This window comes from Typha angustifolia, chromosome 13 (genome assembly GCF_048772165.1).
Source record: "Typha angustifolia cultivar Huaian chromosome 13, ASM4877216v1, whole genome shotgun sequence".
Classification (NCBI taxonomy): Eukaryota; Viridiplantae; Streptophyta; class Magnoliopsida; order Poales; family Typhaceae; genus Typha; species Typha angustifolia.
The window spans coordinates 17,412,587-17,435,535 of NC_133251.1; the positions used below are offsets into that span (position 1 = coordinate 17,412,587).

The 22,949-nt window shown below is 37.0% G+C and overlaps 1 protein-coding gene across 7 annotated transcripts; it reads right to left on the bottom strand.

The window, feature by feature from the left end:
* Positions 1-307: 307 nt before the first annotated feature.
* On the bottom strand, positions 308-17,950 carry LOC140773741 (rho GTPase-activating protein 7-like). 7 transcript variants are annotated; one of them, XM_073116453.1, is made up of 26 exons: positions 17,604-17,950; positions 17,302-17,430; positions 16,539-16,673; positions 16,103-16,139; positions 15,246-15,322; positions 14,664-14,734; positions 14,480-14,558; positions 14,253-14,397; positions 12,923-13,042; positions 12,354-12,431; positions 12,097-12,152; positions 11,916-11,994; positions 10,149-10,233; positions 9,385-9,628; positions 9,070-9,297; positions 7,897-8,271; positions 7,765-7,814; positions 5,259-5,319; positions 5,084-5,167; positions 3,940-4,056; positions 3,693-3,859; positions 2,787-2,853; positions 1,646-1,855; positions 1,337-1,546; positions 839-1,234; positions 308-667 (listed from the first exon to the last, which is right to left on the bottom strand). In XM_073116453.1, exons 3-26 carry the CDS (start codon positions 16,671-16,673, stop codon positions 509-511), a joined length of 3,330 nt encoding a protein of 1,109 aa, XP_072972554.1. In that variant the 5' UTR covers positions 17,302-17,430; positions 17,604-17,950; the 3' UTR covers positions 308-508. The 7 variants fall into 7 exon arrangements, with proteins under 7 accessions (XP_072972554.1, XP_072972557.1, XP_072972555.1 ...); XM_073116456.1 differs by lacking the exon at positions 17,302-17,430 and having other exon boundaries at positions 9,070-9,282; XM_073116454.1 differs by lacking the exon at positions 17,302-17,430 and having other exon boundaries at positions 1,337-1,543.
* Between the last annotated feature and the right edge of the window lie 4,999 nt (positions 17,951-22,949).

Sequence of the window (22,949 nt, forward strand, 5' to 3'; positions counted from 1 at the left end):
ATATTATGTCATCAACATTGTTGGAGGGTGCATGGACAATGGAATAGGGCAATGCAACTTTGATTATAATTTTCATCTTCACAACCCTGCTTTGCAGAGCTTTATTCTTTTCAAATTATAACATATTTTGACTAAGATTAGTCATGGAAAAGTTATGAGATAAGTTAAAGTATCAGGTTTAATGATTTGACTTCATATTTATCCAGCAACATAGGTGACAAAAACTTGAGGCCAAATGTCAATTTACACTACCGCAGATGTCTAGCATCCGTTCGTCCTTCAAATTTGCACTGGGTCAATCTGAGACTTACTAGAAGCAGAGGTGAATTCAGCTATAAACACAAACATGACGATGCTACATTAAAGACCTTGGCTAAACTTCTGACCTAAACTCACTGAACAATTTCCTGTTTTCACAATATCACCACACATTACAACGTCACAGCGACATTCTTTTCAATTGCATAGTTTGAAAGTGAATATATTTCCTCTTTGAGCAAATACCAGGTCATCTAGAGTTTGTCCTTGGAGGAGGACCTGGTGGACCTAATGTTCGAGTTGTGTCTAGGTTTTGTAGCTCATTCACAAGCTGAGCCCGTCTTTCTTTCAAGAAGTTAAGTCGGTTTGTGAGCTTGGCCAGAGCAAATGATGATGAAGAACCTGCCTCCTGAAGGGGAAGCAGAACATTCAGTGAAGGTTGATTTCACCAACCAAGCAACCCTAAGAATTGGGTTTATCTCAAATAAGATGCACACATTTCTGAATTGCATGAAAACAGGCTCAAACAAATCACGAAAATAAAATTCACAATTTATTTAAAATACTACGTATAAATTACCTCGGCCTTAGAAGATATCTTCTTTGTACTTGCACCTCGACCAACTGTTGTTGGCTCTTCGGCAGAAAGAACACTACTCGATCCTTGAGATTTTGAACTGTTAACATTGGTGGTACTTGACTGGTGCTTCTGAGAGGGTTGCTGCTTACTTGGTAAAGATGGCAAATCTTGGGTTTCCTTCTTCACAACCTCACCCTTTGAAAAGATCCTCTTTGAAGCTACATGTTGTCTAGCTGTTGTTTGCTGTTCACTAGGGGGAATGCTATCGATACTGAGAGATTTACTACGTAAATTTGTAGAATTGGTCTGCTGCTTTTCAGAATGCTGCCCATCTGCTGAAGATGCTGAATCTTCCATCTGACTTTTCGCATTCTCAGATACTGCTGCAATCGCATTCTGCATACAAAGACTAATAAGTATGCAAACCCAGTGATATAATGAAATCTCATCTCTGCAACAAATAACAAGATACAAATGTTTCACAGTAGATTGGCCTACCACATTTCTGGACTTGTATGGAATGTTGTTGCAGGCAATTGTTGTTGGTTCCTCAGTAAATGGAGTACTTCTGGATCCAGAAATAATTGTGCTGCTTTGATCTGCAGTACCTAGCTGCTGCTTGTAGCGAGATCTCCTACTTGCAGAAGATGGTGGATGCTGGGCTTGGGTCCTTGAGCTCTCAAGGTCAACCTCGGAGTTGGCATTCTTCTTTACATAAGAACAAGCAATAGCTAGTCAGTCTTGATTTCCAACAATTTCAAAGAGGAAATATAAATTACAAAGAGCCTTTCCATCAAGAATTACGACCTCATTCACAGGACAAATCTTCTTGGATTGGGCAGTGGTCCCAATATTATGTAACTCCTCAGTAGGAGAAGAGCAACTGATATCTGATGATGAAGTATCATCTTGACTTGCTGATTCGTTTTTTTTATCATCAAAAGGCTCAGCACTTGGTGAAGGTAAACTTTGCTTTTGCATTTCCTCACTCTCACGTGCTCCAGCCAAAACATCCTCCTAAAATGAAAATTTATCAGACTTTAAGATGTCCTATGAAGGAAGACATCAATCATGTCAGATGTGTATACTTAAGGGTACGAACATAAATGTGTAAAAGATACTATCATTATTATGATATATGACAATGCAGTACAGCTGATAAGTGGATTAATACAATGCTTAGAGAATCTATACATACCATATCCAGATCAAAGCCATAGTGCAACTTTTATGCAGTACAGCTACTGAAATTTGATTGATGTTTCTGTTCAAGGTTCTACAAAAACAGATTTTTCTATTGCTTGTAGAGGAAACATAGTGATGACCTTGCATTTACTTTGGCATACCATGCTTTAAATTTAAGTACACAATAATGACTTCTGCATATCGCTTGGGTACTCAAGTTCATCCAAATGATGATTTTTCATCCTGCTATTATGTAGGAACTTTTGATCACAAAAGAGCAACATTTGCATAAGAAATCCTCATTTTGAAAAGGAGAGAATGAATACTTGCACTTTGCACAAGCATATGACCCGGAGATTACTAGATGGTAGCACGATGATGCCATATGCCATTGTCATACAATACAAAACCTGAGTTCAAAATAACTGACTTTGCAATAGCATCCCAGGGGGTCTCTGAGTTGGGCCTTGGAGAAGGTACCAATGCGGAGAATGATAAGCTGATCACTTGACTTTAAGAAATACAGTTATCAGTCATTTTTGTGGTGCTAGTAGTATTAGCTTGGTAGACTGTAGTTTAGTGATTATAGCATATCATGGAGGAAAAGATATTACAAGCGAGTATCTATACATAGATGAATTATGAATATAGTATATATACATCTACTGGTAAAGCATATCACTCTAATGAATTGGATATAGAACAACTAAAAGAGGTAAAAGTATTGCTTATCATCACAAAATAGGAGACATGAAGATCTTACGTCACATTTTGGTATCTTCTCCCTTTGATTTACAATAGTACTGTTCACATCTCCCTTCAGATTTTTCCTGTGTCAAGTGATGTACCATCCAAGATTAATACCAGATTCAGCATGAACCAATATGCCAATAATTAAATTGCAGTATCTATATATTGACATGTCCCATTCAGGATATCTATTGTCTTCCTGTGAAGATATGCTGGCTGTTGTCTACCACTATTAAAGGATCACCAACAGTTTGACCATTTCTTTTAATTTTGTTTTCTTGTGAATTACTCTAAAATTGCATTTTAACATGTGGCAAAGTACACATAGATCAGATAGAAGCATTTTCACAATCTGAAAATGAAGACCACGGTGATTTCCCAAATATCAGTGTCTAAGGAATACAGAGCTTTTCACATGAATGTAATCAACGAGTTAAGTTGTTTGCCTAAATATTTCTGTGTCAACTAAATTGTTCACAAGTTTACAGCCTATTTAACGAGAAACCTTTGCCCAAGAAAGGACTTAAAAGTTAATAATGTGCCCGCACTTAGCATTATGTAGTCGCATATATTGATCAAACTTCCTCCTGAAAAGTTTAGATCTAACAGCATAAATGATGTCAGATTAGGAAGATACATATCTGGAAGAGTCGAGCCATAATGTAATATATCAATGGCTTCTGAAAATATTATTTACAAATAGAACTACAAAATGTTGTCGGTCACCAGTAGAAAGAGGCAAATTTGAGACCAAAATCAAGATCTATCAGTTATCTAGCAAGTATTTATCTGCAGGACGTATTTCTCCTAAATCAATGTTAAAAAGTATCACTATATAGAAAGATAATACAATTGCCATTTAAGCAGGTGCAGACAACTCTGGAATTACGAAAAATACATAAACAGGAAAGTTTCTTACTCCGCTGATTTATCCCTAACAAAGAGATGTTTATTGCACGATTCACATAATGAAGCATAACTTCGTTGCAGTTGATTGTTAAGTTGTCCACGAAGATCAGAAACCTTTTGCTTTAGATTAATGATATCTGCTTCAGCAAGAGCAACTTCCTGGAGATCTGCCCTAGTCTATCACAACAGCAAATTAAAAATATGAGGTTAAGTCGAACCATTTAACTTTAAGAATCCCACCACTTAATGAAACTAACCTTGCTATCTATTGCAGATGCACAAGATATCTGCCCTCGTTTCATGTTCATTAGTCCAGATTCCAATGAAGCCCTCAAATCTCTCTCCTTCTGTAACTGCTCTCGCAATTTTTCCACCTGTTGCCAAAAAAGATTTAACTTTATACTGTTGAATCCATGATTACGAGAAATCTTTTGCAGGTATGATGTTGAATTATTTAAGTTACACCACCCAAAAATTAACCGAATAATTATCATTGATGGCAATAAGTTTTATAAAATGTTGGATTAGTTTGATTGTAAATTTTTTTGGCATAAGATCCAAAAAATGTAATCATCACGGAGCAATTCAGATAGCTTAAGAGGTTCACATATCAACATCTTACCCTCTTTGCCTGTTATTTAGTGTTAAGCATCTTCTCAAGCAAGTTAGAGGGTCTATCACTTGCAGTAAGCTAGAATAATTGTTGATGACTGAACTAGCATCAAGCATTTAAATTGCACCATATTCCATTTGCATTTATGCGAGTATGATGCTTCGGTATTTTGTTGGACCTAAAAAAGGTTAAGAACTAAAATTATGATAGGAGATCTAAAGATGCCAGATCTGAATGCATGAACCTCATTTGAAAAATATTGTACTCTTTCTGGAATCTATTATTTGCAGATTAATTAACCATGAATTGTATCGAAACACCTTAAGCAATCTTAATGAGAGGAGATCAAATTTTCTCAATGAACAAAAGAAAACTAAGTTATTTTTCCATTTCCTTAACAAGAGGTTGCAAGGTTTAGTAGTCTTTGGATTTAATATGTTTATCAGTTGTACAAGCAGCAGTTCCTTCGTTTACTTCATTGATGAAGAAATACATCACTTAACTGACAAAACAATATACTGCGTTGTTCGTCACTTGACTGTTAAGCAACATAACATAAGATAATAAACATAAAAAGATGATACTGTATTATGAAGTATGAACAATACAAATGCATATGAATTTAATTTCCCAGATTCCAAATCACATACTTAGGAAGAGAAATTATAAACATGTGCTGCATTCTCTGTAGAAAATTAGAACTACTGCTTTGGAATTCTAAAATAAAACAAGGCAAAAATATTTTTTTTCTAATATGTGATGAAAGTGGCATCATAATTAATTCTTACATCCTTCTCAAGTGCTAAACGACGCTCATGTAGTGTTTCTTTCCGTCTTTCTAAACTTACTTGCAGGATTCCGTTTCCTTTTACCTAAAAAAATGTGGATCAATTCCAGGTAAATGGCAAATTTATTGAACATAATAACATTACAAACTTTGAGACAATAAAGAGTAAAGCATACCTCCTTTGCAATTTTATCCTGGAGGTCACATTTAGTGCTTTCAAGCCTCTGAATGGCAATCCTGGTTCGATGGGAAGATTAGCATAATTGAACAAATGATACTTTTCAAAATATAACATTCAAGTTGAATTGCTGTAATGATATATCATATTATCATATATGATCACATGAAACAATGGCCTGTCAGCTTCCATTTGTTGTCACTTTTCAGGTAGTATGAATGTGGTCCCTCAATTTACTGCAACTGATTAATGTACAGTTTTAAGTCCAGTCTATTTTGGACTGCTACAGAATGCTTTTTAACCGTTAAGTTCCAATCTTCAAGACTTTTTTGGTTTTCTCCCTCATGAGACCCTCAACTTGCATGACTACTCCTGCAATTTCATGTGCGCCTAATGAAATAAATATATATTATCTAAAGCTAACTGACTGCAAAAATTAGTATTCGAAGTCTTTTCTAAGATTTAAGGTTCTCTATAGTCTATAGGACAAATAGTAGTCAATCGGGAATGATATTTACAGAGAAAAGTTGTGATTGACACGTGACAGAGCAACCAGACATCATGTTACGCTAGTTGACAACTATACCTTACCTTTTCTCCTTAGCATCCTCTATTTCAATATCTTTTATAAGGGTGTTGTTATGGACTTTTAATTTTCAAAAACTTTCTCTGTAAATAATAATCTTCTCTGTAAATATCACTACCATACTAGATCCCTAAAAGTTCTTCAGCTATCTCCCTGAAGCTCTCACCCTTGTGGAATGTATGGAGGAAAAATAAAATCTACAACAGCCTTTTCCCACTAAGGGTGTCCTCTAAGGGTGTCCTAATCCACATGGCTCTAACCAATGTAGGGTCTGGAGGGTCTAGACCCTGGAGAGGGTCTGACATATGGAGCCTTACAATTTTCCTAGACATGCAGTTTCCATAACTTGAACCTGCACTATTAAGGTGCATGGGCAAACGTTAACCATCACACCAACAACATAAATATGTTTCCCCTCCAAATTCAATGATTTCAAAGTGTACGCTCCATCAGTCATGCAAGGTAACTAGAGATATACATTTTCCCTGAAGTTCTCTGACCAAACAACTGTCATTTTCATCATGCTTTCCCTTTTCTCTGTTTTGTCTCTTAAAGAAGCTAGATAATCTGTATGATAAAATAGAAGGGAGGAAAGAAGGTTCACACTAAGTTGCTTGATTTCTTTTTAGTTTGTGTTGCTTAGAAATGATGATAAAGCAAGACATCTTCATAAGGTTGAACTCGCATTTACAAGTCTTGATTAGAAATAGAAGCACATCTAACTTAGGTTTCAATTTATAAAACGTGCCTTTTTTCCATAACTTGTTACAACAAAGTAAGATCTAACATAGTAATAACAGTTCAAAACAATACCAAACTAGCTTACACTTAATTTTCAAAAGGAGGTTACTACAAGTCTACAAGTTCATAAAGTCGAATTTAGTAGTGAAAAGGAAATACTAGTTCCTAAAGGAGGTTACTACAAGTTCATAAACAAGAGTACAAAACCACTTTCTTACGGAAAAAAATGATTTTTTCTATTTCTTTATTTATCTCATCATGTTGGAGCAGAACTAATTGGGGTCAGAATAACAAAAAGAAACTGCTTTGCATAATTATGAAGAAGTCAAATTAGGAGTTAAATGAGGTAGTCAAATCTATATAAAGAGATTAAAAAGCAGTGAGAAGATAGATCATCAAGGGACAAGGATAGAATAAGAAAAACCCTCTTACAGCCAGAAGCAAGTCAGCAACATCAGTCTCCTTTAGTAGAAATAATTCACATCATTCCCTAGTATAGTTGTATGTTCATGAGTACAACCATCTCCATGTGCAAATATATGAGTCTTTGTAGTCCATCACTCCATCCAACATGAAATGCTCACAAGACTCACAAGTGCACAGTTATCATTGCCAATTTGCACCTTCAGCAGTGTTAGTGATATATGATACTATGACCCACTTTAACTTAGACATGTTACATTAAAAATTTAAAATGTGCTCAAGTTAACTCATAAAAATTATCCATGTAATGATTGTAAGAGGTGTTGTCTCTCCCATATTCGAGATGCAACTATTTCTGTGATCCACTCAAATGCTGCTTAGGGTCAAACTATATTTACTTAATAATTGGATATCAATTTCATCAAGGATGCAATTATATGCGTGGAGTCAACCTGCAAAGACAAAATGCATCCAGATGTCCAAACATTAGCACTAACGCACCTGATATGAATAGAGAAACAGTAGGTGCATGATCACAATATTGTATGTTTACGAATGAGAACTTAACAATATGGTGCCATGCAGCAATAACATATCTTGCAGGTACACTTTATTAAATAGCTAATTGATGTCCTTACAACAAAGTGATGATGAAAACTATGTAAGTCAAACTAGCTAGAAAGAGAAGGTATAAAAAATGAAAAGCACGGTTTAGTCTGAGAAACAAAGAACATATAATAAATTTATCACTTACTCATCCTCACTAGAGTAGTCAATTGACTCCATTGAAAGGTTCTTTCTTGCCTAGAAATCAAATGCAAATATAAGACAATAGAAGAAACTTTGATGATAGCTCAGAGCCATAGGTTGATATAGCAAGACTTACAGAGGTACGGCCCCATATAGTTGGTCTTTTGCTACCATGCACTGGCTCATTTGATTTATTAGTGAACTTTGGATTTTTGGAGGGTAAAGTATGATTAGCTGATTTGAGCATTTCACTTGCAGAAGCAGTGACTTCCCCACTTAATTCATTGGACTCTTGAATTGCAGCTAAGAAATTTCGGTTTTCATACTGCAAAATATCTTCATGTGGAAAAACATCCTTAGGAACTGGAGTCTGAGATGTTGAGGATGGATTTTGATCATTGTACTTTTCCAAAGAAAGAGTTTGCGCTGTTTTTTCAGGTATTTGAGAATGGTGAACAACCTCATGATCTTTATGAGATGTAACATTTGCATCATTGTGGTATCCAACATCCTGCATAGTAAACTAGATCTGATGAGTACCAAAACAGTAGAAATAGAAATGAGTATCAGACACCCCGTGGAAACCCTAGGTTTCTAGTCTACAAATTCAATTTCAACATAAGCATACAACTTTTCAACCGAGCAATGCTCGTAGTGAGTACAGTGAATATTAGTTATAGATTGAAATGATCAAACAGTTGATAAAATCATAAAAGAGAGATAGAAACCTATATCTCCATGCTGCTTTGAATATCTTATCACAACCATGAAATTTTGAGCACTTGACTGGCAGAGATGTCTGCTTAGTGGTGAGTTTTAGTATTCAAGATCCAAATCATCTTACCTTGAATCTTGAAAGGACAACTCTGCATCTTATGAACAATAAAGCAACTGAACAAGTCTGCAACTTCTCAGAAGCACTTTAAAATGAGAAAAGCAGAGTTCCTTCACATTAAAGCTGAAAGTTACTTCCAGGGGGAATTATCTTATTGTTTGGCTAGTTAAGCATTTTGAGCATGATAATAGTATTAAAGATGATCTTTTTGTCATTTTTCATATTCGTGGAACGCAAAGTTGTTTTAGTAAATAAGAGAGGGGATGATGCCTGGAAAGAAAGATTGACAAGTACCATAAAGGAATTAGGTATGTAAGCTACAAAAGGGCCATGATATTACAGTCTACAACAAGCATCCCTTGGGATGTCAAAACTCAAAACTTCAGCTATCCAATCAGTACAGAATCCTACTATGTCAGAAACAAGGTATAACTATTTATATCCCAAAACAAAAGATCAATTATAATTTATTACCTTGTCATCAGACACATCGCTCCCTACATAACTGCAACTTCCACTAAGTCTCTCGCCAGTTGAATGTTCAGTATCATCATCTATCTCTGATTCAAGGCCATTATGTGCATCATGATAGCCATCATCTTCTGGGATGTCATTATCAGTAAAATCATCATCTTCATCATCACCATCCTCAGACTCAGTATAAAGCTCCGAGGACAAGGAGCCCTCCTGCAAATGATTCTCCTGGATAAATACTTGTTAGTTTGTAAAACTCGAATGCATTAGAAATTTAGAACTGTGATCCAATTAAGAAATTCAATGGAAGCTTACATCAAATATTTTTTCATGTTCCTCTAGGAGAATTATAACAATAGCTTGAGCATGGTTAGCAGCTGCAGCAGCTTGGAGAAGCTGAATGGAGCCATCTCCACCCATATTGAAATCATCTTCTAATTCACAGTCGCCAGCAAGAAGGGGGCGAAGTAGTAGTGGTGCCATACAAGCTGCTAAAGCTGATAATGTCATCCGGTTCACAGATTTGTGTGCTGCCACAGTTAGCATCATCTGAAGAATCCTGGAACAAGAGCAACGAAGTTGGTACGTAAAGTAGAGTTGCAAATTTTACAGAGTTAATGGCTAAAAGAGAATCAACCAAGATATCGACTACGGAATACAAGGAACAAGAAAATGATAATGCTCTGGATTGTTAGGACTAGAGCATTCCTACATTAGATAGGTAATCCTAAAATCTCAAACAAGGATTTTGTGTCAGTGGCACGGGGAGTGCCAATTAGAAATCGGCATGTTACATCTCAACTTCTCGAGCGACACAATTGGCATGAGTGCCACACCTCCATGTCAAAAAATATCTGCACCTCAGCAAAGAGTTGGCAAATGGTCAATATGGGACGACATGGAGAGTGTGCAGTATGGTCTATGGAAATACTTGCCCTGCATCAGTTCAGTAAGGCACTACTACCATGCAAGTATGTGGCATTGCCAATCCATGCCAGGCATGCCCACCGACTTGACAATCGATGACCTCAGCACCCCATTAAAAAAAATGCCAAATTGATGCATGATCTGGGAGGTACCTTTGCAGTAGGCGTCTGTTTGGCTCAGGGAAAGTTTCATATATTGCAGCACGCATTGCATCAACTCTGCCTCCACGTTCAGTTCCTACATGTACATAATTTCCATGAGTGATGTCTGTACAATTAGTTACTCATCAATTGCCTCAACAGTATAATAATTCACTCATCTGTTGCATGTAATGCAAAATGAGCATTTCATCAGTGGAGAAGTTTGAAGAAGAAAAATATGACAACAGTCTTACATTTATGTGCCAATCATTTGGAGTTGGCATATGACCCTGTCAACTAATAAGTTTCAATTAAGCCCGACTTCTCCATCAATCTTCAGGAAAATCTCAAATAACCAGAATCTCATTCAGTAGATATTGTATAATGCTTGCCAACATTCTTCAATGGTTTACATTGAAGTGTTGCAGGTGAGGCACTGACAAAATTGTATTTCTTAGACTAGAAGCAATCCATTCCATGGATTGCTCATATTACACACCAAGGCATATAGATCGAATGACCAGGAAATTGCTAAAACTAAGAGATCACTGTAGAGTGCTCAATAAAAAGCAAATTAAACCATGTCTGATATGCCTAAAGTGGGCATACCCTAGTCTCTGTGGATGCTATATATAGAGACATGTTTCACACTTGGACTCATGATAACCATAAACTTAGGAAAGGGACTGTCAAAGGGTACTCAATATCAAACCCATCCTAGATCACTTCTTCTAATTAAGAATAAAATATTCCAACCACTCCGTTCTGGTATCTTATAGGGATGGAACAGTAAGGGTGGAGGCAAATGTACAGCATATGTTACACATTTTCACTATAATACCATCAATGCCTAACCCTAAGTGCAACAGTTGATACAGTGCAAAAATTGTGTTCCTACAGTACCCTTCTGGACCTCAACAATCTGAAGGGAATGAACTGAAACAATTCATGATGACAGCACATGTGGCTAAATGTATCAGCATTGAGATATATGTAAGGTATCTAATGCAAAATCGTTAACAACTTAAGCTCCAGATTGAAGTTGAGCAGCAAATTACAGCCTGTAAGTATTTCTGAATTACATGTTTACTCATGTCTAGAGGATTCCAGACAATGATAAGGCCTGAAATAAGAAATATAGGCAAAAATGTAACGGTATCTTGGTAGAAAGTGATTGAAAGCCAGCTTTTATTTCATGTAAAATTGCAATAAACATGCAAGAAAAAAACTATTACAGTAGTGCATATTTAAGAACTAAAAAGAAAAGGAAATAGAAGTTCTGGAAGAAGTATTTGAAAGATCAGTTAACGCCAAGATTTTTAAAACTGAATAGTTGGTACAAGCTTGGTAGTCATGGCTATGGTTAAAACTTGATAGAAAAATGGATATCTACTAATGCATATATGATATATCCATTCATCTCACGTTAGCAACTCAACATATTGCAGTCTGCTTCTGTGGCAAGTAGCATTTAGCTTTAAAGAATGGTGGTTAATGTTGCATGATTCTTTTTTGATATATATCAGTTGTATAAATTGCAAAACTCTTAATATCTGCAACTCTACTGTGTTTATAAATAAGGAATCCATTTGCGCATATTAAGCATGTATTGCACTTTTCCTTTTCTAAATGAGACAGAATTATTTAGTGAAAGAGAAGCAACACGATAAAACAAATGGATGCTCCTTTTCACCAAATAGCTATATAAAGTACAATGGCATGTCATATAAAATGGTATAACTCTATAAGGCAGTTGACATCTGAAATGTGAAAAAGTACCAGACTTACGATATGCATCAATCAGTGCAGTACAACATGTTGCAGGAACGGGAGACGATGGCATCTCTCGAAGAACATGCTGTAAATAAAGATGACTTTGAAATTAAACCAAGGTAGATGAAGTAAATATTTTGGATTATTACTCATATAGTAATATGTTCATCTCCATGGCATGCAATACCTTGATACAATCACCAATAACATGTGCATCCTCTTCTGCAGAGAACTCGTCTCTTCCTGAAAAAGGAATAAAATTATGGGAGAGGAAACATACAAGCTTAAAGTTTAAACATACAAAATGCCAAATGAGTTTTTTTGTAACATTATGGTTTATCCTGATTATGAAATACAAAATCACACTGACAGGGGTCGAATATTTGTGCCAGCTCAACTGCTTAAGCATTATTAAAGATCATGCGGATAAAGTGGATAACTCACCCTGTTCATAATCCCGAACTCTGCGTTCTACCTCTTCGACATCAGCTGACTGACGCAAGATACCTTCCACTTTGATTCCTGTTAAATAAGTTTGTGCATCAGCCATGTGGTACCTCTTTGGGGATAAGAATTTGATTCCCCTAATTAACTATAGTGGATAAGGTTTTATAACAATACCTTTATTATTTATTCATTAGCATCTAAATAATTGATACAGAATCGAAAGCTTGCCAAATGACTACATGAATCTGTTTTTTTGCCAGCCTTCTTAATTCAAGATTAAGAAATCCTCTGGTCATGTAAAAATACTACTTACCTGACTAATTTTGTAATTTATGAGGCCACAAGAACACATCGATATCGTGCACTAACTTCTCTTCTTTATCTATTAGAATTTAGAACTGCATTTAGCAGTCATTTTGGCCTCAACAATTTTCTACATCCTAAAGTAAATGAAGATTAAAACTTCCATAACCCTATTCTATAGGAAACATACACGCATAAAAGAATGAACAAAGCAGTAGCTTTATCAGAATAAAAAGCTAAGCATGGCAAGAAATAGATTCTACCATATTCTTCAATGAACCGGAGGGCTTTCTCCAGGAAAGACGGACTCCCATCGATATCCTCAAGTGCAAGTAAAACCGGCCTACCAACCACCATGGATTTCACAGGAGGCTTACCTTTCCCTGCAACAGGAACAGTATCAACTGGTTAATTCAAGCTAGAAAGCTAAAAGGAACAGGTCGCCTTCATGGACAAAAAAAGGATTATATCCTAAGTAATTGACCAAATAAGGTGGGAGATCCTCAAGTGGTCAATATAGTAATTGTTATTCAACCATATTCTTAAGAGTACCTTCTACCACCAAGTTCTGCGAGAGAAAAGAAAAAGTAGTCCAGAGAGGATAAACATGTACTGACGGAACTTTCTCTCCTCTCCATGTCGGGAAGTAACAACAGAAAAAGAATAGACTAGAATACTCATGCGATTGTAGTCAAACAAGGATATATGTAGTAAACAAATTCATCACGGCAGCATGGGCACAAACTGAGGATACATGCTTCCTTAGTTGAAGTGGTTTAATATCATCTTTTCCCAAATCCTCAGTTAAAGATATTAGGCATCACAGAAATGAAGCTTCCTTCTTTTATCTGGTCAAATTTAAGGGCATTATCATGATAAAGCCACTGATTTTCTCCTTTCATCCATTTAGCTGAGAATGAAAAGTCAATACGGTACAAAAAGTATAATGTCCCTCTTGACTGTATGTAATTAAATCAGGGAAAGTTCCTTTAAGAGTCCTGCAGTGAACTGTATCCTACGAAGTGATAGTTGCATGGACAACATTTGGACTTGGACTGCCCACATATGTAGCTACAATTCCCCTTTTCTGTTATGTGTGTATGCATATATATAGTTATCATAGGACACGAATTATGGCTTATGTGTTCATCATGGCATATGTGTTCATCTGTCCATAAATTTATACCTGTATACTAATCCTTTCATGTATTTATTTGATCATCATATTTTTCTGATAATATGCACAATGAGAACTTCAAACTAGGAAGTCACACCCTACTATCTTTCTTCGTATGCAAGTAGAAGACGGGAAGTTGGTGAAAGCTGCAAATAATTGGTCCTTCTCAAAATTACTGGTTGGTACTTGGTACTACTATCCATTTCATGAAGATAAAAGGAGACTTCATAAGAAACATGGATTGATCTAAGGCATGTAATACTGAAGAATATTCTAACAAACTGTAAAAATTGTTACGCCTATTTCTTTAGTATGCAATGCTATAAACAGGAAAGTTCAAGAAAATGTCATTACTGTCAATCTGTCATAGAATATTAAAATAAAAAGGTCATATAAAGCATGACCAAGTAGCATACATTGTTCAGTTGAAGCTTCAACTTGATCTGTTGCATCACTCCGGAATATCCCATTTTGACCCATTGCAAGGGCTGCACTGGGTGCTTGTGCCAAAGCATTCTCCAGTGCAGCTTTCCACTCATGCAAATCTTCTAAAGTTTCTGCCTGTTTGAAAATGATGTTGAAGAAGCAACTTTTGGCAAAAAAATTAGAGGAGAATGCAAAGAATCTAAAAAGTAAAACCAACCTTTAAAGTAAAAGCCCGACCATCATGACCATCAGGAAAGAGCACCGTCAGAAGTTTCTTATCTGCTTTGACAACAACACTGAGAAACTTTCATCACGTTAAGACTATCTTCAATGAAGTTAAACAAAATTATCATCTCCTAATGTTGTGTGTGGGAACTAGTCTTTCATCGGTAGACACCTACCTTCCAGAATTGTTTAGGTCAATACCGCCAAGTGTGAGATTCACTTCACTCCCTCTTGGAGGAGGAACATTCTGTTAGCAAAAGATGGTGGATTGATTAGAGATCAAGCAACTAAAGAACGTCCAGAAAGAACAAATAGACTGGAATTCCCAAAATAAAGAGCAGAGAATACTTCTTATCACGAAAAATGGGTACTTTCTACTCATATCAGCAAGAGATTGAGTTGGCAACTTGTAGGTTTTACTGTAGTATAAACAATAGAATCAGATTACTAGCTTTCTCGCATGGCTTTTTTCAGCATCTATACACAAGTCTTTTCTTATTTCAAGTCTTCTAGTGTCCAAGATGAAATTTAATAGTATAACCTAAAAATGCATGACTAGTTTCAAGTTATCCAAGTAAAAAGCGGTGCAGAGAACAAAGTTGGCAAATAGAGCACATAATCAATGTGATTGTGACTGGAATAGTTCCAACTAACAGACCAATCAATTCTCCACCACCCCTTTTCGTAATCATATATAATATTTCAGTAGAAATATATGCTAACGGAAGATAAGGAAATTAGAAAACAATGATACTTACTGGGTCATTTCTGAAAAAGACCAATGATGTTCGCGTAAGAATAAACCATCGTTTCTTCCACGAAGTCCAACCTATTCCTGCAATTATAGATTCCATAAAGAAGTGTGGAAATATGGATTGCTTCAGACATTACAAGCATTGAATTAGTGAATAATGTAATGAAGATCAGGCTGATTGTCTTAGATGTCCCCCTAAATCTTCACCATGAGAGGAGAATTTATTGCCTAATCATGGAATAAGATAAACATTCGTATCATTGTCAAGTTAAAAGCTTTCAGTTCCAACAACTATTACAACAACAACAAAAAAGCTTTCAGTTCCAACAATTGTGGTTGGCTATACTGCTATAGGAATCCTTCTCCATTTATCTCTATTTGGTGCATCTCACTTAGAAAATTAATAAGTTTAATAAAGTTGATGGTAACATTATAGTGAAACATCCAAATGTAAGACATGTGACAATTTTTACAAATGATCCATAGAAATGCTTATAGATTAGAAGTTCAGAGAACCATCCCTAAATTGATCATCCAGGATAGAAGCGATTTGTAATTTTTATATATAGGCGGGGAGGCATAAAGTGACATTCTCGAATGCATTACTACGTGAGATTTATGCTTTCCAAATTTTCCCCACTAAAAATTAACACAATTAAAAGTACACATAGCAAAAATATAAGATAACAAATGATTTTGAATTAAAACCCACATAGAATAAAGAAAATATCATTCGGAACATTGAATAACTAAAATATACCATTACTTAGACACTCAAACTTCCAGACTTTTAATGAAAGATTTTGATTAGTGTATCAGGAACATGAAAGAACATCACCTATACGCTATGAAAAATCATACCTTTAGATGATATGAATAGCGGCCCACTCTTAAAAATCTGCAATCATGGAGAGTTTAGCAATACTAGTTAAACTCAGATGCCACTCAAATATTTACTGCAAATTATAAATGAATTCATACACATTTATATAGACCTAATAATAGGAACAGTAGAAATGGAAATGTAGATCATGACCATCAAAATAATTACCAAGGTAGTTGAAAATAACTGAATCCTAATACATCACCATAAACCTAGATTTCTATTTGACAAATAATATTTGTAACTTTCAAACTAGTAAGATTTTAAAATAATACTTAAGGCAGAATTAATAAGTTACTTTAAATCAAAAGAAAAAAAAAGAGCCATGCATCGATGCAACTTTCAGGTATGAAATAGTAAGATGGTACCATATTTGAGAACATATATATCATTACATCTAAGAAAATCTCAGACCTGTCCATTGAGGCCGTTATTAGCTTGTTTGTCAGAATTGTCAGAGTTCCTTGTGGTCCCAGTATTTATGTCCCCCTCCCCACCTCGACTGGTTTTAGACTGAGCTGAATTATCAGCAGTCTGAGAAGAGGCCATCTGTTATAGATATGTCAGAATCTCATTACAATGTGATGGAACTGCAGAATGTCATGCTTACATAAAAGCCTCATGACAGAAAACTGGTTACTGATGAAGACCTTCCAAGAGTAAAGTAGTAAAGGCAATGAAACTCTAATTAGTCCTTTATAATTAATAGAATTGCCCAGTAAGGATATTCCTTCTAGGCACAATACTGTGTTGGTCACTTTGTAACTACAAAACCTATAATTCCACTTTCCTATGTATATATATGTAATTTTCACTATACCACATGCCAGTGACACATGCATCTTGATTCTCTAATGCAACTTAAGTTTAAGTATCCATAGAGTAAATGAAGAAAAGAAAGGATTTCACGCCAGAAACCTATAGTGTTGATTTCGTACCAGCACAATAATGTATAAAATGATTGCTCAATTACAAACTGATGTGGGAACGCCAAAACAAGACGCTCTGATTTTTATGTATAAACAATGCCGGTTATGTTCTTACAAAAGATTCCTTGTTCATTGAAGTCCAGTTATTCATATTGAATTTTGCGGCCAGAAGTCTGATGTCAAATCTTTCTACGGAGCCTAAAAAAGGAACCGATAACGACGACACTGACAAATTCGGTTGTGCAAACCTTTGCCTTAGAACTTGAAAAGGAATAGGCGCTTTCAAACAACGGCGATCAAGAACTGGAGACACCAAAAGACCCCTTCCTACCCAATCTTGCCTCGCATTTCCCCACCAATTCGAAATAAGAAAAAACCTAAAAAGCCAAGAAAAATTTAAACCCGGGGAATTCACCGTCCGATGACGGGTTTATATCAGGACGTCTCGACCAAAACAGATCATCGAAATTGGCATCAACATAGAAATCAAGCAACGCATATCGACACACGACGCGATCAATGCTTCGCGACGAAAAGATCGAGGAGTCACCTGAGACGATCGGAGGGAATTCTCGATCCGAACCTACGCGAATTCGAGCGCGGGAGCAGCAAATGCGAGACGATCAAGGTCGAAGCAAAGCGCGAGAGCCATTGCCTTTAGGATTCTTTCTCTCACCCCATCTCCTCCTATCCTTTTTTTTCGTTAATTTTTTTCTCCCCTCTCCCTCTCTCTCTCTCTCTCTCGGAAGTCTCTCGTCCCTCTCGCGCGTGTTCGCGCGCCTCCCTCGCTCCGCTCTTCTCTCTCGCCTTCTCTCCTTACGTTTAGAGAAGAGAGGAGGGAGACGCGGGCGCCGTGCGGACGCTACATCCCGTGCGGGCGCCCGTCGATCTGAGATTTGAAAGGCGGAAGGTAGATTTAACGCTACACGTAGTACCTTCTATGCGGACGTCCGCATGTGGGGTTTTGGCGGGGCTCCGCAGCTTTTCTTTTGATGGGGCGCATGTAGCGGAAGCTTGATACGGTGGCATGCCGGGGTGGGACCCGGACCTGTGTCCGAACGGCAATGCATAGTAGTTTGACCAAAATGCCCCTCCTTCGTTCATGACTCGGATCGTCACCTGAGAGGGTAAATCCGAAATTCTATTTTAAAACCACCTTTCTTCTTCTTCTTCTTCTTCTTCTTCTTTTTAATGACGTCGGCAGTTAAAATTGTGTTCTAAACTCCTTTTACTTTTGTTTGTTTGGAAAATAAATTAGCTTAATCCTGAGCATCGAACCCTCTACTAGTTATGATGCAGTAATTATTCCCTACAGTCTTCATTAATTGAATTAAATTGGGATATCATGGCTGCAGTGGCCGCACTACCCTTCTCCCTCTCTTTTGCCTCCAGGTTGTTAAACGCTGTAGCTCTTTTATTTTATTTTTATCATCCTACTATGATGCAGCGTGGCATACATGTTCTCTGTTTTGCTTTTATTAATAAAAATAAAATACAGTCAATATTATAGCTCAGTAGTAATGTTTTACTAACTTATGTTGGAGGTCATAGTAAGAAATGCTACTAGCCCATTTATTAAGCTCCTGGATTGTAATCAATAAAAATAATGAAGCATGGGTTACTACTTGTGTCAATATTTTCTCCAAGAATCTCAAGCTCAAGGTAGCCAATTTAAATTTCCAACAATCCCGCTGCTAGTTAGCTAGCTAGATTTAGAACAAGTAGCACTGGAGAGATGAGTAGTAAAAGCATAATTTCAAGAGTGTCACAATAACAGCTAAAGACAGGAATGTCAGTAATCAACTGTTCATGTTTTGGTTGGTGTTGACACCAATATACATACTCTCTCTCTCTCTCTCTCTCGGCATTGGGTTGTTTGGAGTGGAAAATAGGAACATTAACAGTCTGTAGATAGGAATATAACAGTCCGAAAAATTAAAAGAGAATGAATCCCAAGTCCATGTCCTCCCAGAATATTAGGAATTAGGAACAGAAGTGCAGATCACGGAGGGCTAAAAATAAACTGGAATTAGTTTTGGTACATTGAGGATAAAAAGGGGTCTCTACATTGCAGGTGCAATAGAAATAAGGGGATCAGATGACTTAAAATGTTAAAGGAAACCACTCGTCAAACAAGCAAGTCCTTGGTCTGATATGTTAAACAAGAACTACAAATAGAGTTTAAAACTATTTCACAGTTAACATTTAATACTCTATACACATCAACAGATGGAAAAAAAATTGCTAAGAGATGCCTATAAAAAAATATAGCTGTACACAGAAGAAGGGGGGAAAAAGATTTGGAAAAGAATGAATGAAATGACTACTACTACACCAAGAACTCTACAAAAGCATCTAGATATACAATTTACAGGTAAAGGAGATGCTACTGATCCTGAATGGATTGACTTTATGAGAGCAACAAACTTCAGCAGAGTGCCTCCTTTTTGATGTGTTCAGCTTTATTTATCAAACGAACAATTTTTGATTCACCGTCATAAGATATTGATTCTTGATCCCTCGTTTCTTCACACAGATATCTTCTTTGTTCCTACTCAATGCAGGCAAGACATGAATTCTTTTTCTGCAATCATGAAATCAATTTAAGATAGTTATAAATATCATCTTTCAGAATGTTAGACAAATTCATGCACTCAATCTAGAAATCATGATCTCCATCTTTTTCTGAAAATATTAATAGGAAGATGTCATAAATTATATAGGAATTATCTTGGAGAGAAAGATTAAAAGTTTAAAAAAAAATCATCATTTAAAAAGTTGCTCACCCTTTCAGCATTCAGACTGCTTTCATCTTTCACTCTTCAGGATCATCTTTTGCAGGAAAGAAAAATCCGTACCCAGCAGGCAGTTATTGAGTGCTTGCAAAAATCACATGCCTTTCCCAATGTTCTCCTGTGCTAATCCCTCTGTCATCTAATTTCAACTGAAGCAGAATGTAAGGAAAAAAAGTAAAAAGCATGCTAATGATGTCGAACATGAAGTTTTAGCATCTTTATAATGAAAATAAAATCACAATATAACCATGCAAGTAGATAACTTACTTTCTCTGGGCTGGAGAAGAAACTGAAAGCATGTGTCCGATACCACGAGTAAAGCAAATTGGATTTCCTTTCAACCATAGGATCTGCAGACAAGAAAGACTAGAAAGTATAACTCGGAGAAACTGGAGAGGTCAAGCCCTACAAGTGAGCTCAGATTTTGAATCCCATGCAAAGTAGTTAGAGCATTATTTCTCAGGACAAGTTTAACAATCTGACAAGAAAACTGCTAGAGTTAAGAAAAGGTTTATCTGAATATATTGCTCGAGTAAAACAGCAGTGCAAATAAGATTAAAAAGAATGAGGCAGAAGAGCTGCAGTCATCACTTAATGGTACATATTATAGCCACTGGCATATATAATAGAAGCATCTTCTCAATCTACTACTAAGATATTACTTCCAGAAAGAAAATACTAATTTGAAAGCAAAAAAACTGCATTTCGAGCAGAAAGTCTTTCTGTGTCTCTATCATCATAAGGATTAAGGAGTAAACTGTTATCCAACAAAGTAACTGTATCACATTATATGCTTTCCCATATCACATTATCAGTGCTATACATCTATACCTTCTTACACAGTTTTCAGTTAACCAACTGATCAATCTAAACTTTCAATGAAAGCACAAGCATGCATACATCGCAAGCAAAGATATATCGCAAAATAAAGAGTACTTTAAATGAGAATGAGAGAGTGTGTGTGTGTGTGGATGGTGGGGGGAAGAGAGAAAGAGAGTGTGCGTGAGTGTTACTTACATCATACAGTGTATCATGATATCAGCAATTCATCTTCCTACTAAATCAATTAAAATGCATAGAAAGAATGGTGAAACCCATCCAATTATAACATAAAAGATTAAAAAGGAAAGTACAGAGAAGCAATTCTTACCTCGCCCAACAATGCTATAGATCTGAGGTGATTGAACCCAAGATCCAGGTTCCGCAGCTTCATGCACTTCCATAGGTTGTCAACTTTTGCAAAATGATTCCGACTCAAATCCAGAGTTTCAACAACAGGAAAAAGTTGCAACGACTCATCCATTAGGACTAAGCCATTAAAAGCACATGAAACAAAAGAAGAAAGCCGATTCCATACTGGAGAGTCCTTTATATCCACAATTCTACTAGCAAATACATGTCTAAGTGCGTCCTGCAATTCATGACAAAGATTCAAGGCAATCCCTCTAAATTTTCTATAATATCATGCTCATGATCCTAGGAAATAGTAACAGCATTACGTCACGGCATAAAGAAATATTGCCACGTGTCCCTCACCCTCATCCATTACGTCACCCTCCCATCCTTACCGATCACCCTCACCCTCACCCTCACCCTCACCCTCACCCTCACCCTCATCCTCGTCTTCTCATCTTAAGCTCGGCTCGAGTTGAGCTGAGCCGAACCTAAGTAGAATTATGATGCTCAAAAGTAATTTCGAGCCGAGCTTGAGCCGGAGCTAACTCGCTCAGGCTTGACTCATTTACACCCCTAATTCCCCCCACCTCTCATGATTAGTAGCGACAGGTGGGAGAGATCTCTCGCCCTCGTCGGAGTGGAGTTCAGACTGCACTCAGCCATGTCATCTCCCTCTATAAAACCTAACCTCTCCCTCTAGATTTCTCTTTTCTAGCTGCCTCCTCCGTTACTTGTTTTCTCTCTCTCCTTTATTTCGTGCTACCGAAACGCTCGACGAGGGCCATGAACCATTGAAGCACTGCTGAATCAATCCAAACCCTCAATCCTATCCACAAGTTAGTCCTTTACCCTTCTTAGTTAATTTGATTTTTGTACTAATAGTGAATTTCTAGTTTCTATATTTTTGACTTCACCGAAGAAATTCGCTGGTGGGCAACTTCGCACCTACTAGTCCGAGAAGCTTCATCACCTTACCCTCTTGTTGTGGGTACTATGTTTGGGTATCCGCGGTTGTGTGGGTAGGGTCGTCAAGCTTCACAAGCGGCTCAGGCTTAGCTAAAGCTCGAGTCCAGCTTAGCTTGGTTAGAGCTAAGCCAAACTCAAGCCATTGTAACCGACTCAAAATTAATATTGAACCGAGCCTTAGTTGGAACCGACTCGCTCAGGCTCAGCTCGATAGCCTGACTAACTATAACTAAAGACACGTGACATAAAAAAATATTGCCACGTCTAACCCACCCACCCCACCCGTCACCCACACCCCATCACCCTCACCAACCCCACCCCACCCCACCTCACCCCATCCACCAGATCACCACCCATAGTCTCATCCTACGCGCCGCCACCTCCTCTCTCTTCGTCTGTCTCCATCGGCAAACCGCTGCCACCGCGCCACCTCCTCTTCTCCATCGGCATCCTTCTTCTCCTCCCCCGTCGGTCTCCTCCTACATTGATATCTCCTCGGCGTCAGTTTCCTTCTCCTCCTTCATTCACCATCTCTTCGCTGGGAGACAGGAGACAGGAGACGCACCAAGATCTCGAGGATGATGTCGGTGCAGAGATAAGGCGTCATGATTTCTTTCTCCGAGCTCCAACAACTGAGATGATGAAGAAGGACCAACTATTAGTTATTAGTTATAAGAGAGGAAGGAGAAGTGGACGAATGATTAATTATAGTGTCGAGAACCCAAGACATGGGTTGGTTATTGAGAAAGAAAAGAAATTCCACCGGTATTAGTTATAAAAAAAACTGACTTTATATTTGTGAATCCAATGATCACCAGAATATAAAATATAAAAAGTATATCTTTCTAACACTTAAAATAATTGCATGAAGAATGTTTGATATGAGATCAAGTATACTGATTATGAACCTCTTCTCTTTCAAATAATCAATTTTTTTTTACAACTTTATCTCTCAAAAA

What these genes read in the sequence shown, in the direction of transcription:
- LOC140773741 (XM_073116453.1), bottom strand. Translation starts at nt 16,673, where the DNA reads ATGGCCTCTTCTCAGACTGCTGATAATTCAGCTCAGTCTAAAACCAGT. An exon ending in ATAACGGCCTCAATGGACAG is followed by an intron (nt 16,140 to 16,538) that starts GTCTGAGATTTT and finishes CCATGATTGCAG; the next exon opens with ATTTTTAAGAGTGGGCCGCT. An exon ending in GCGATGTGTCTGATGACAAG is followed by an intron (nt 8,272 to 9,069) that starts GTAATAAATTAT and finishes TTTACTATGCAG; the next exon opens with GATGTTGGATACCACAATGA.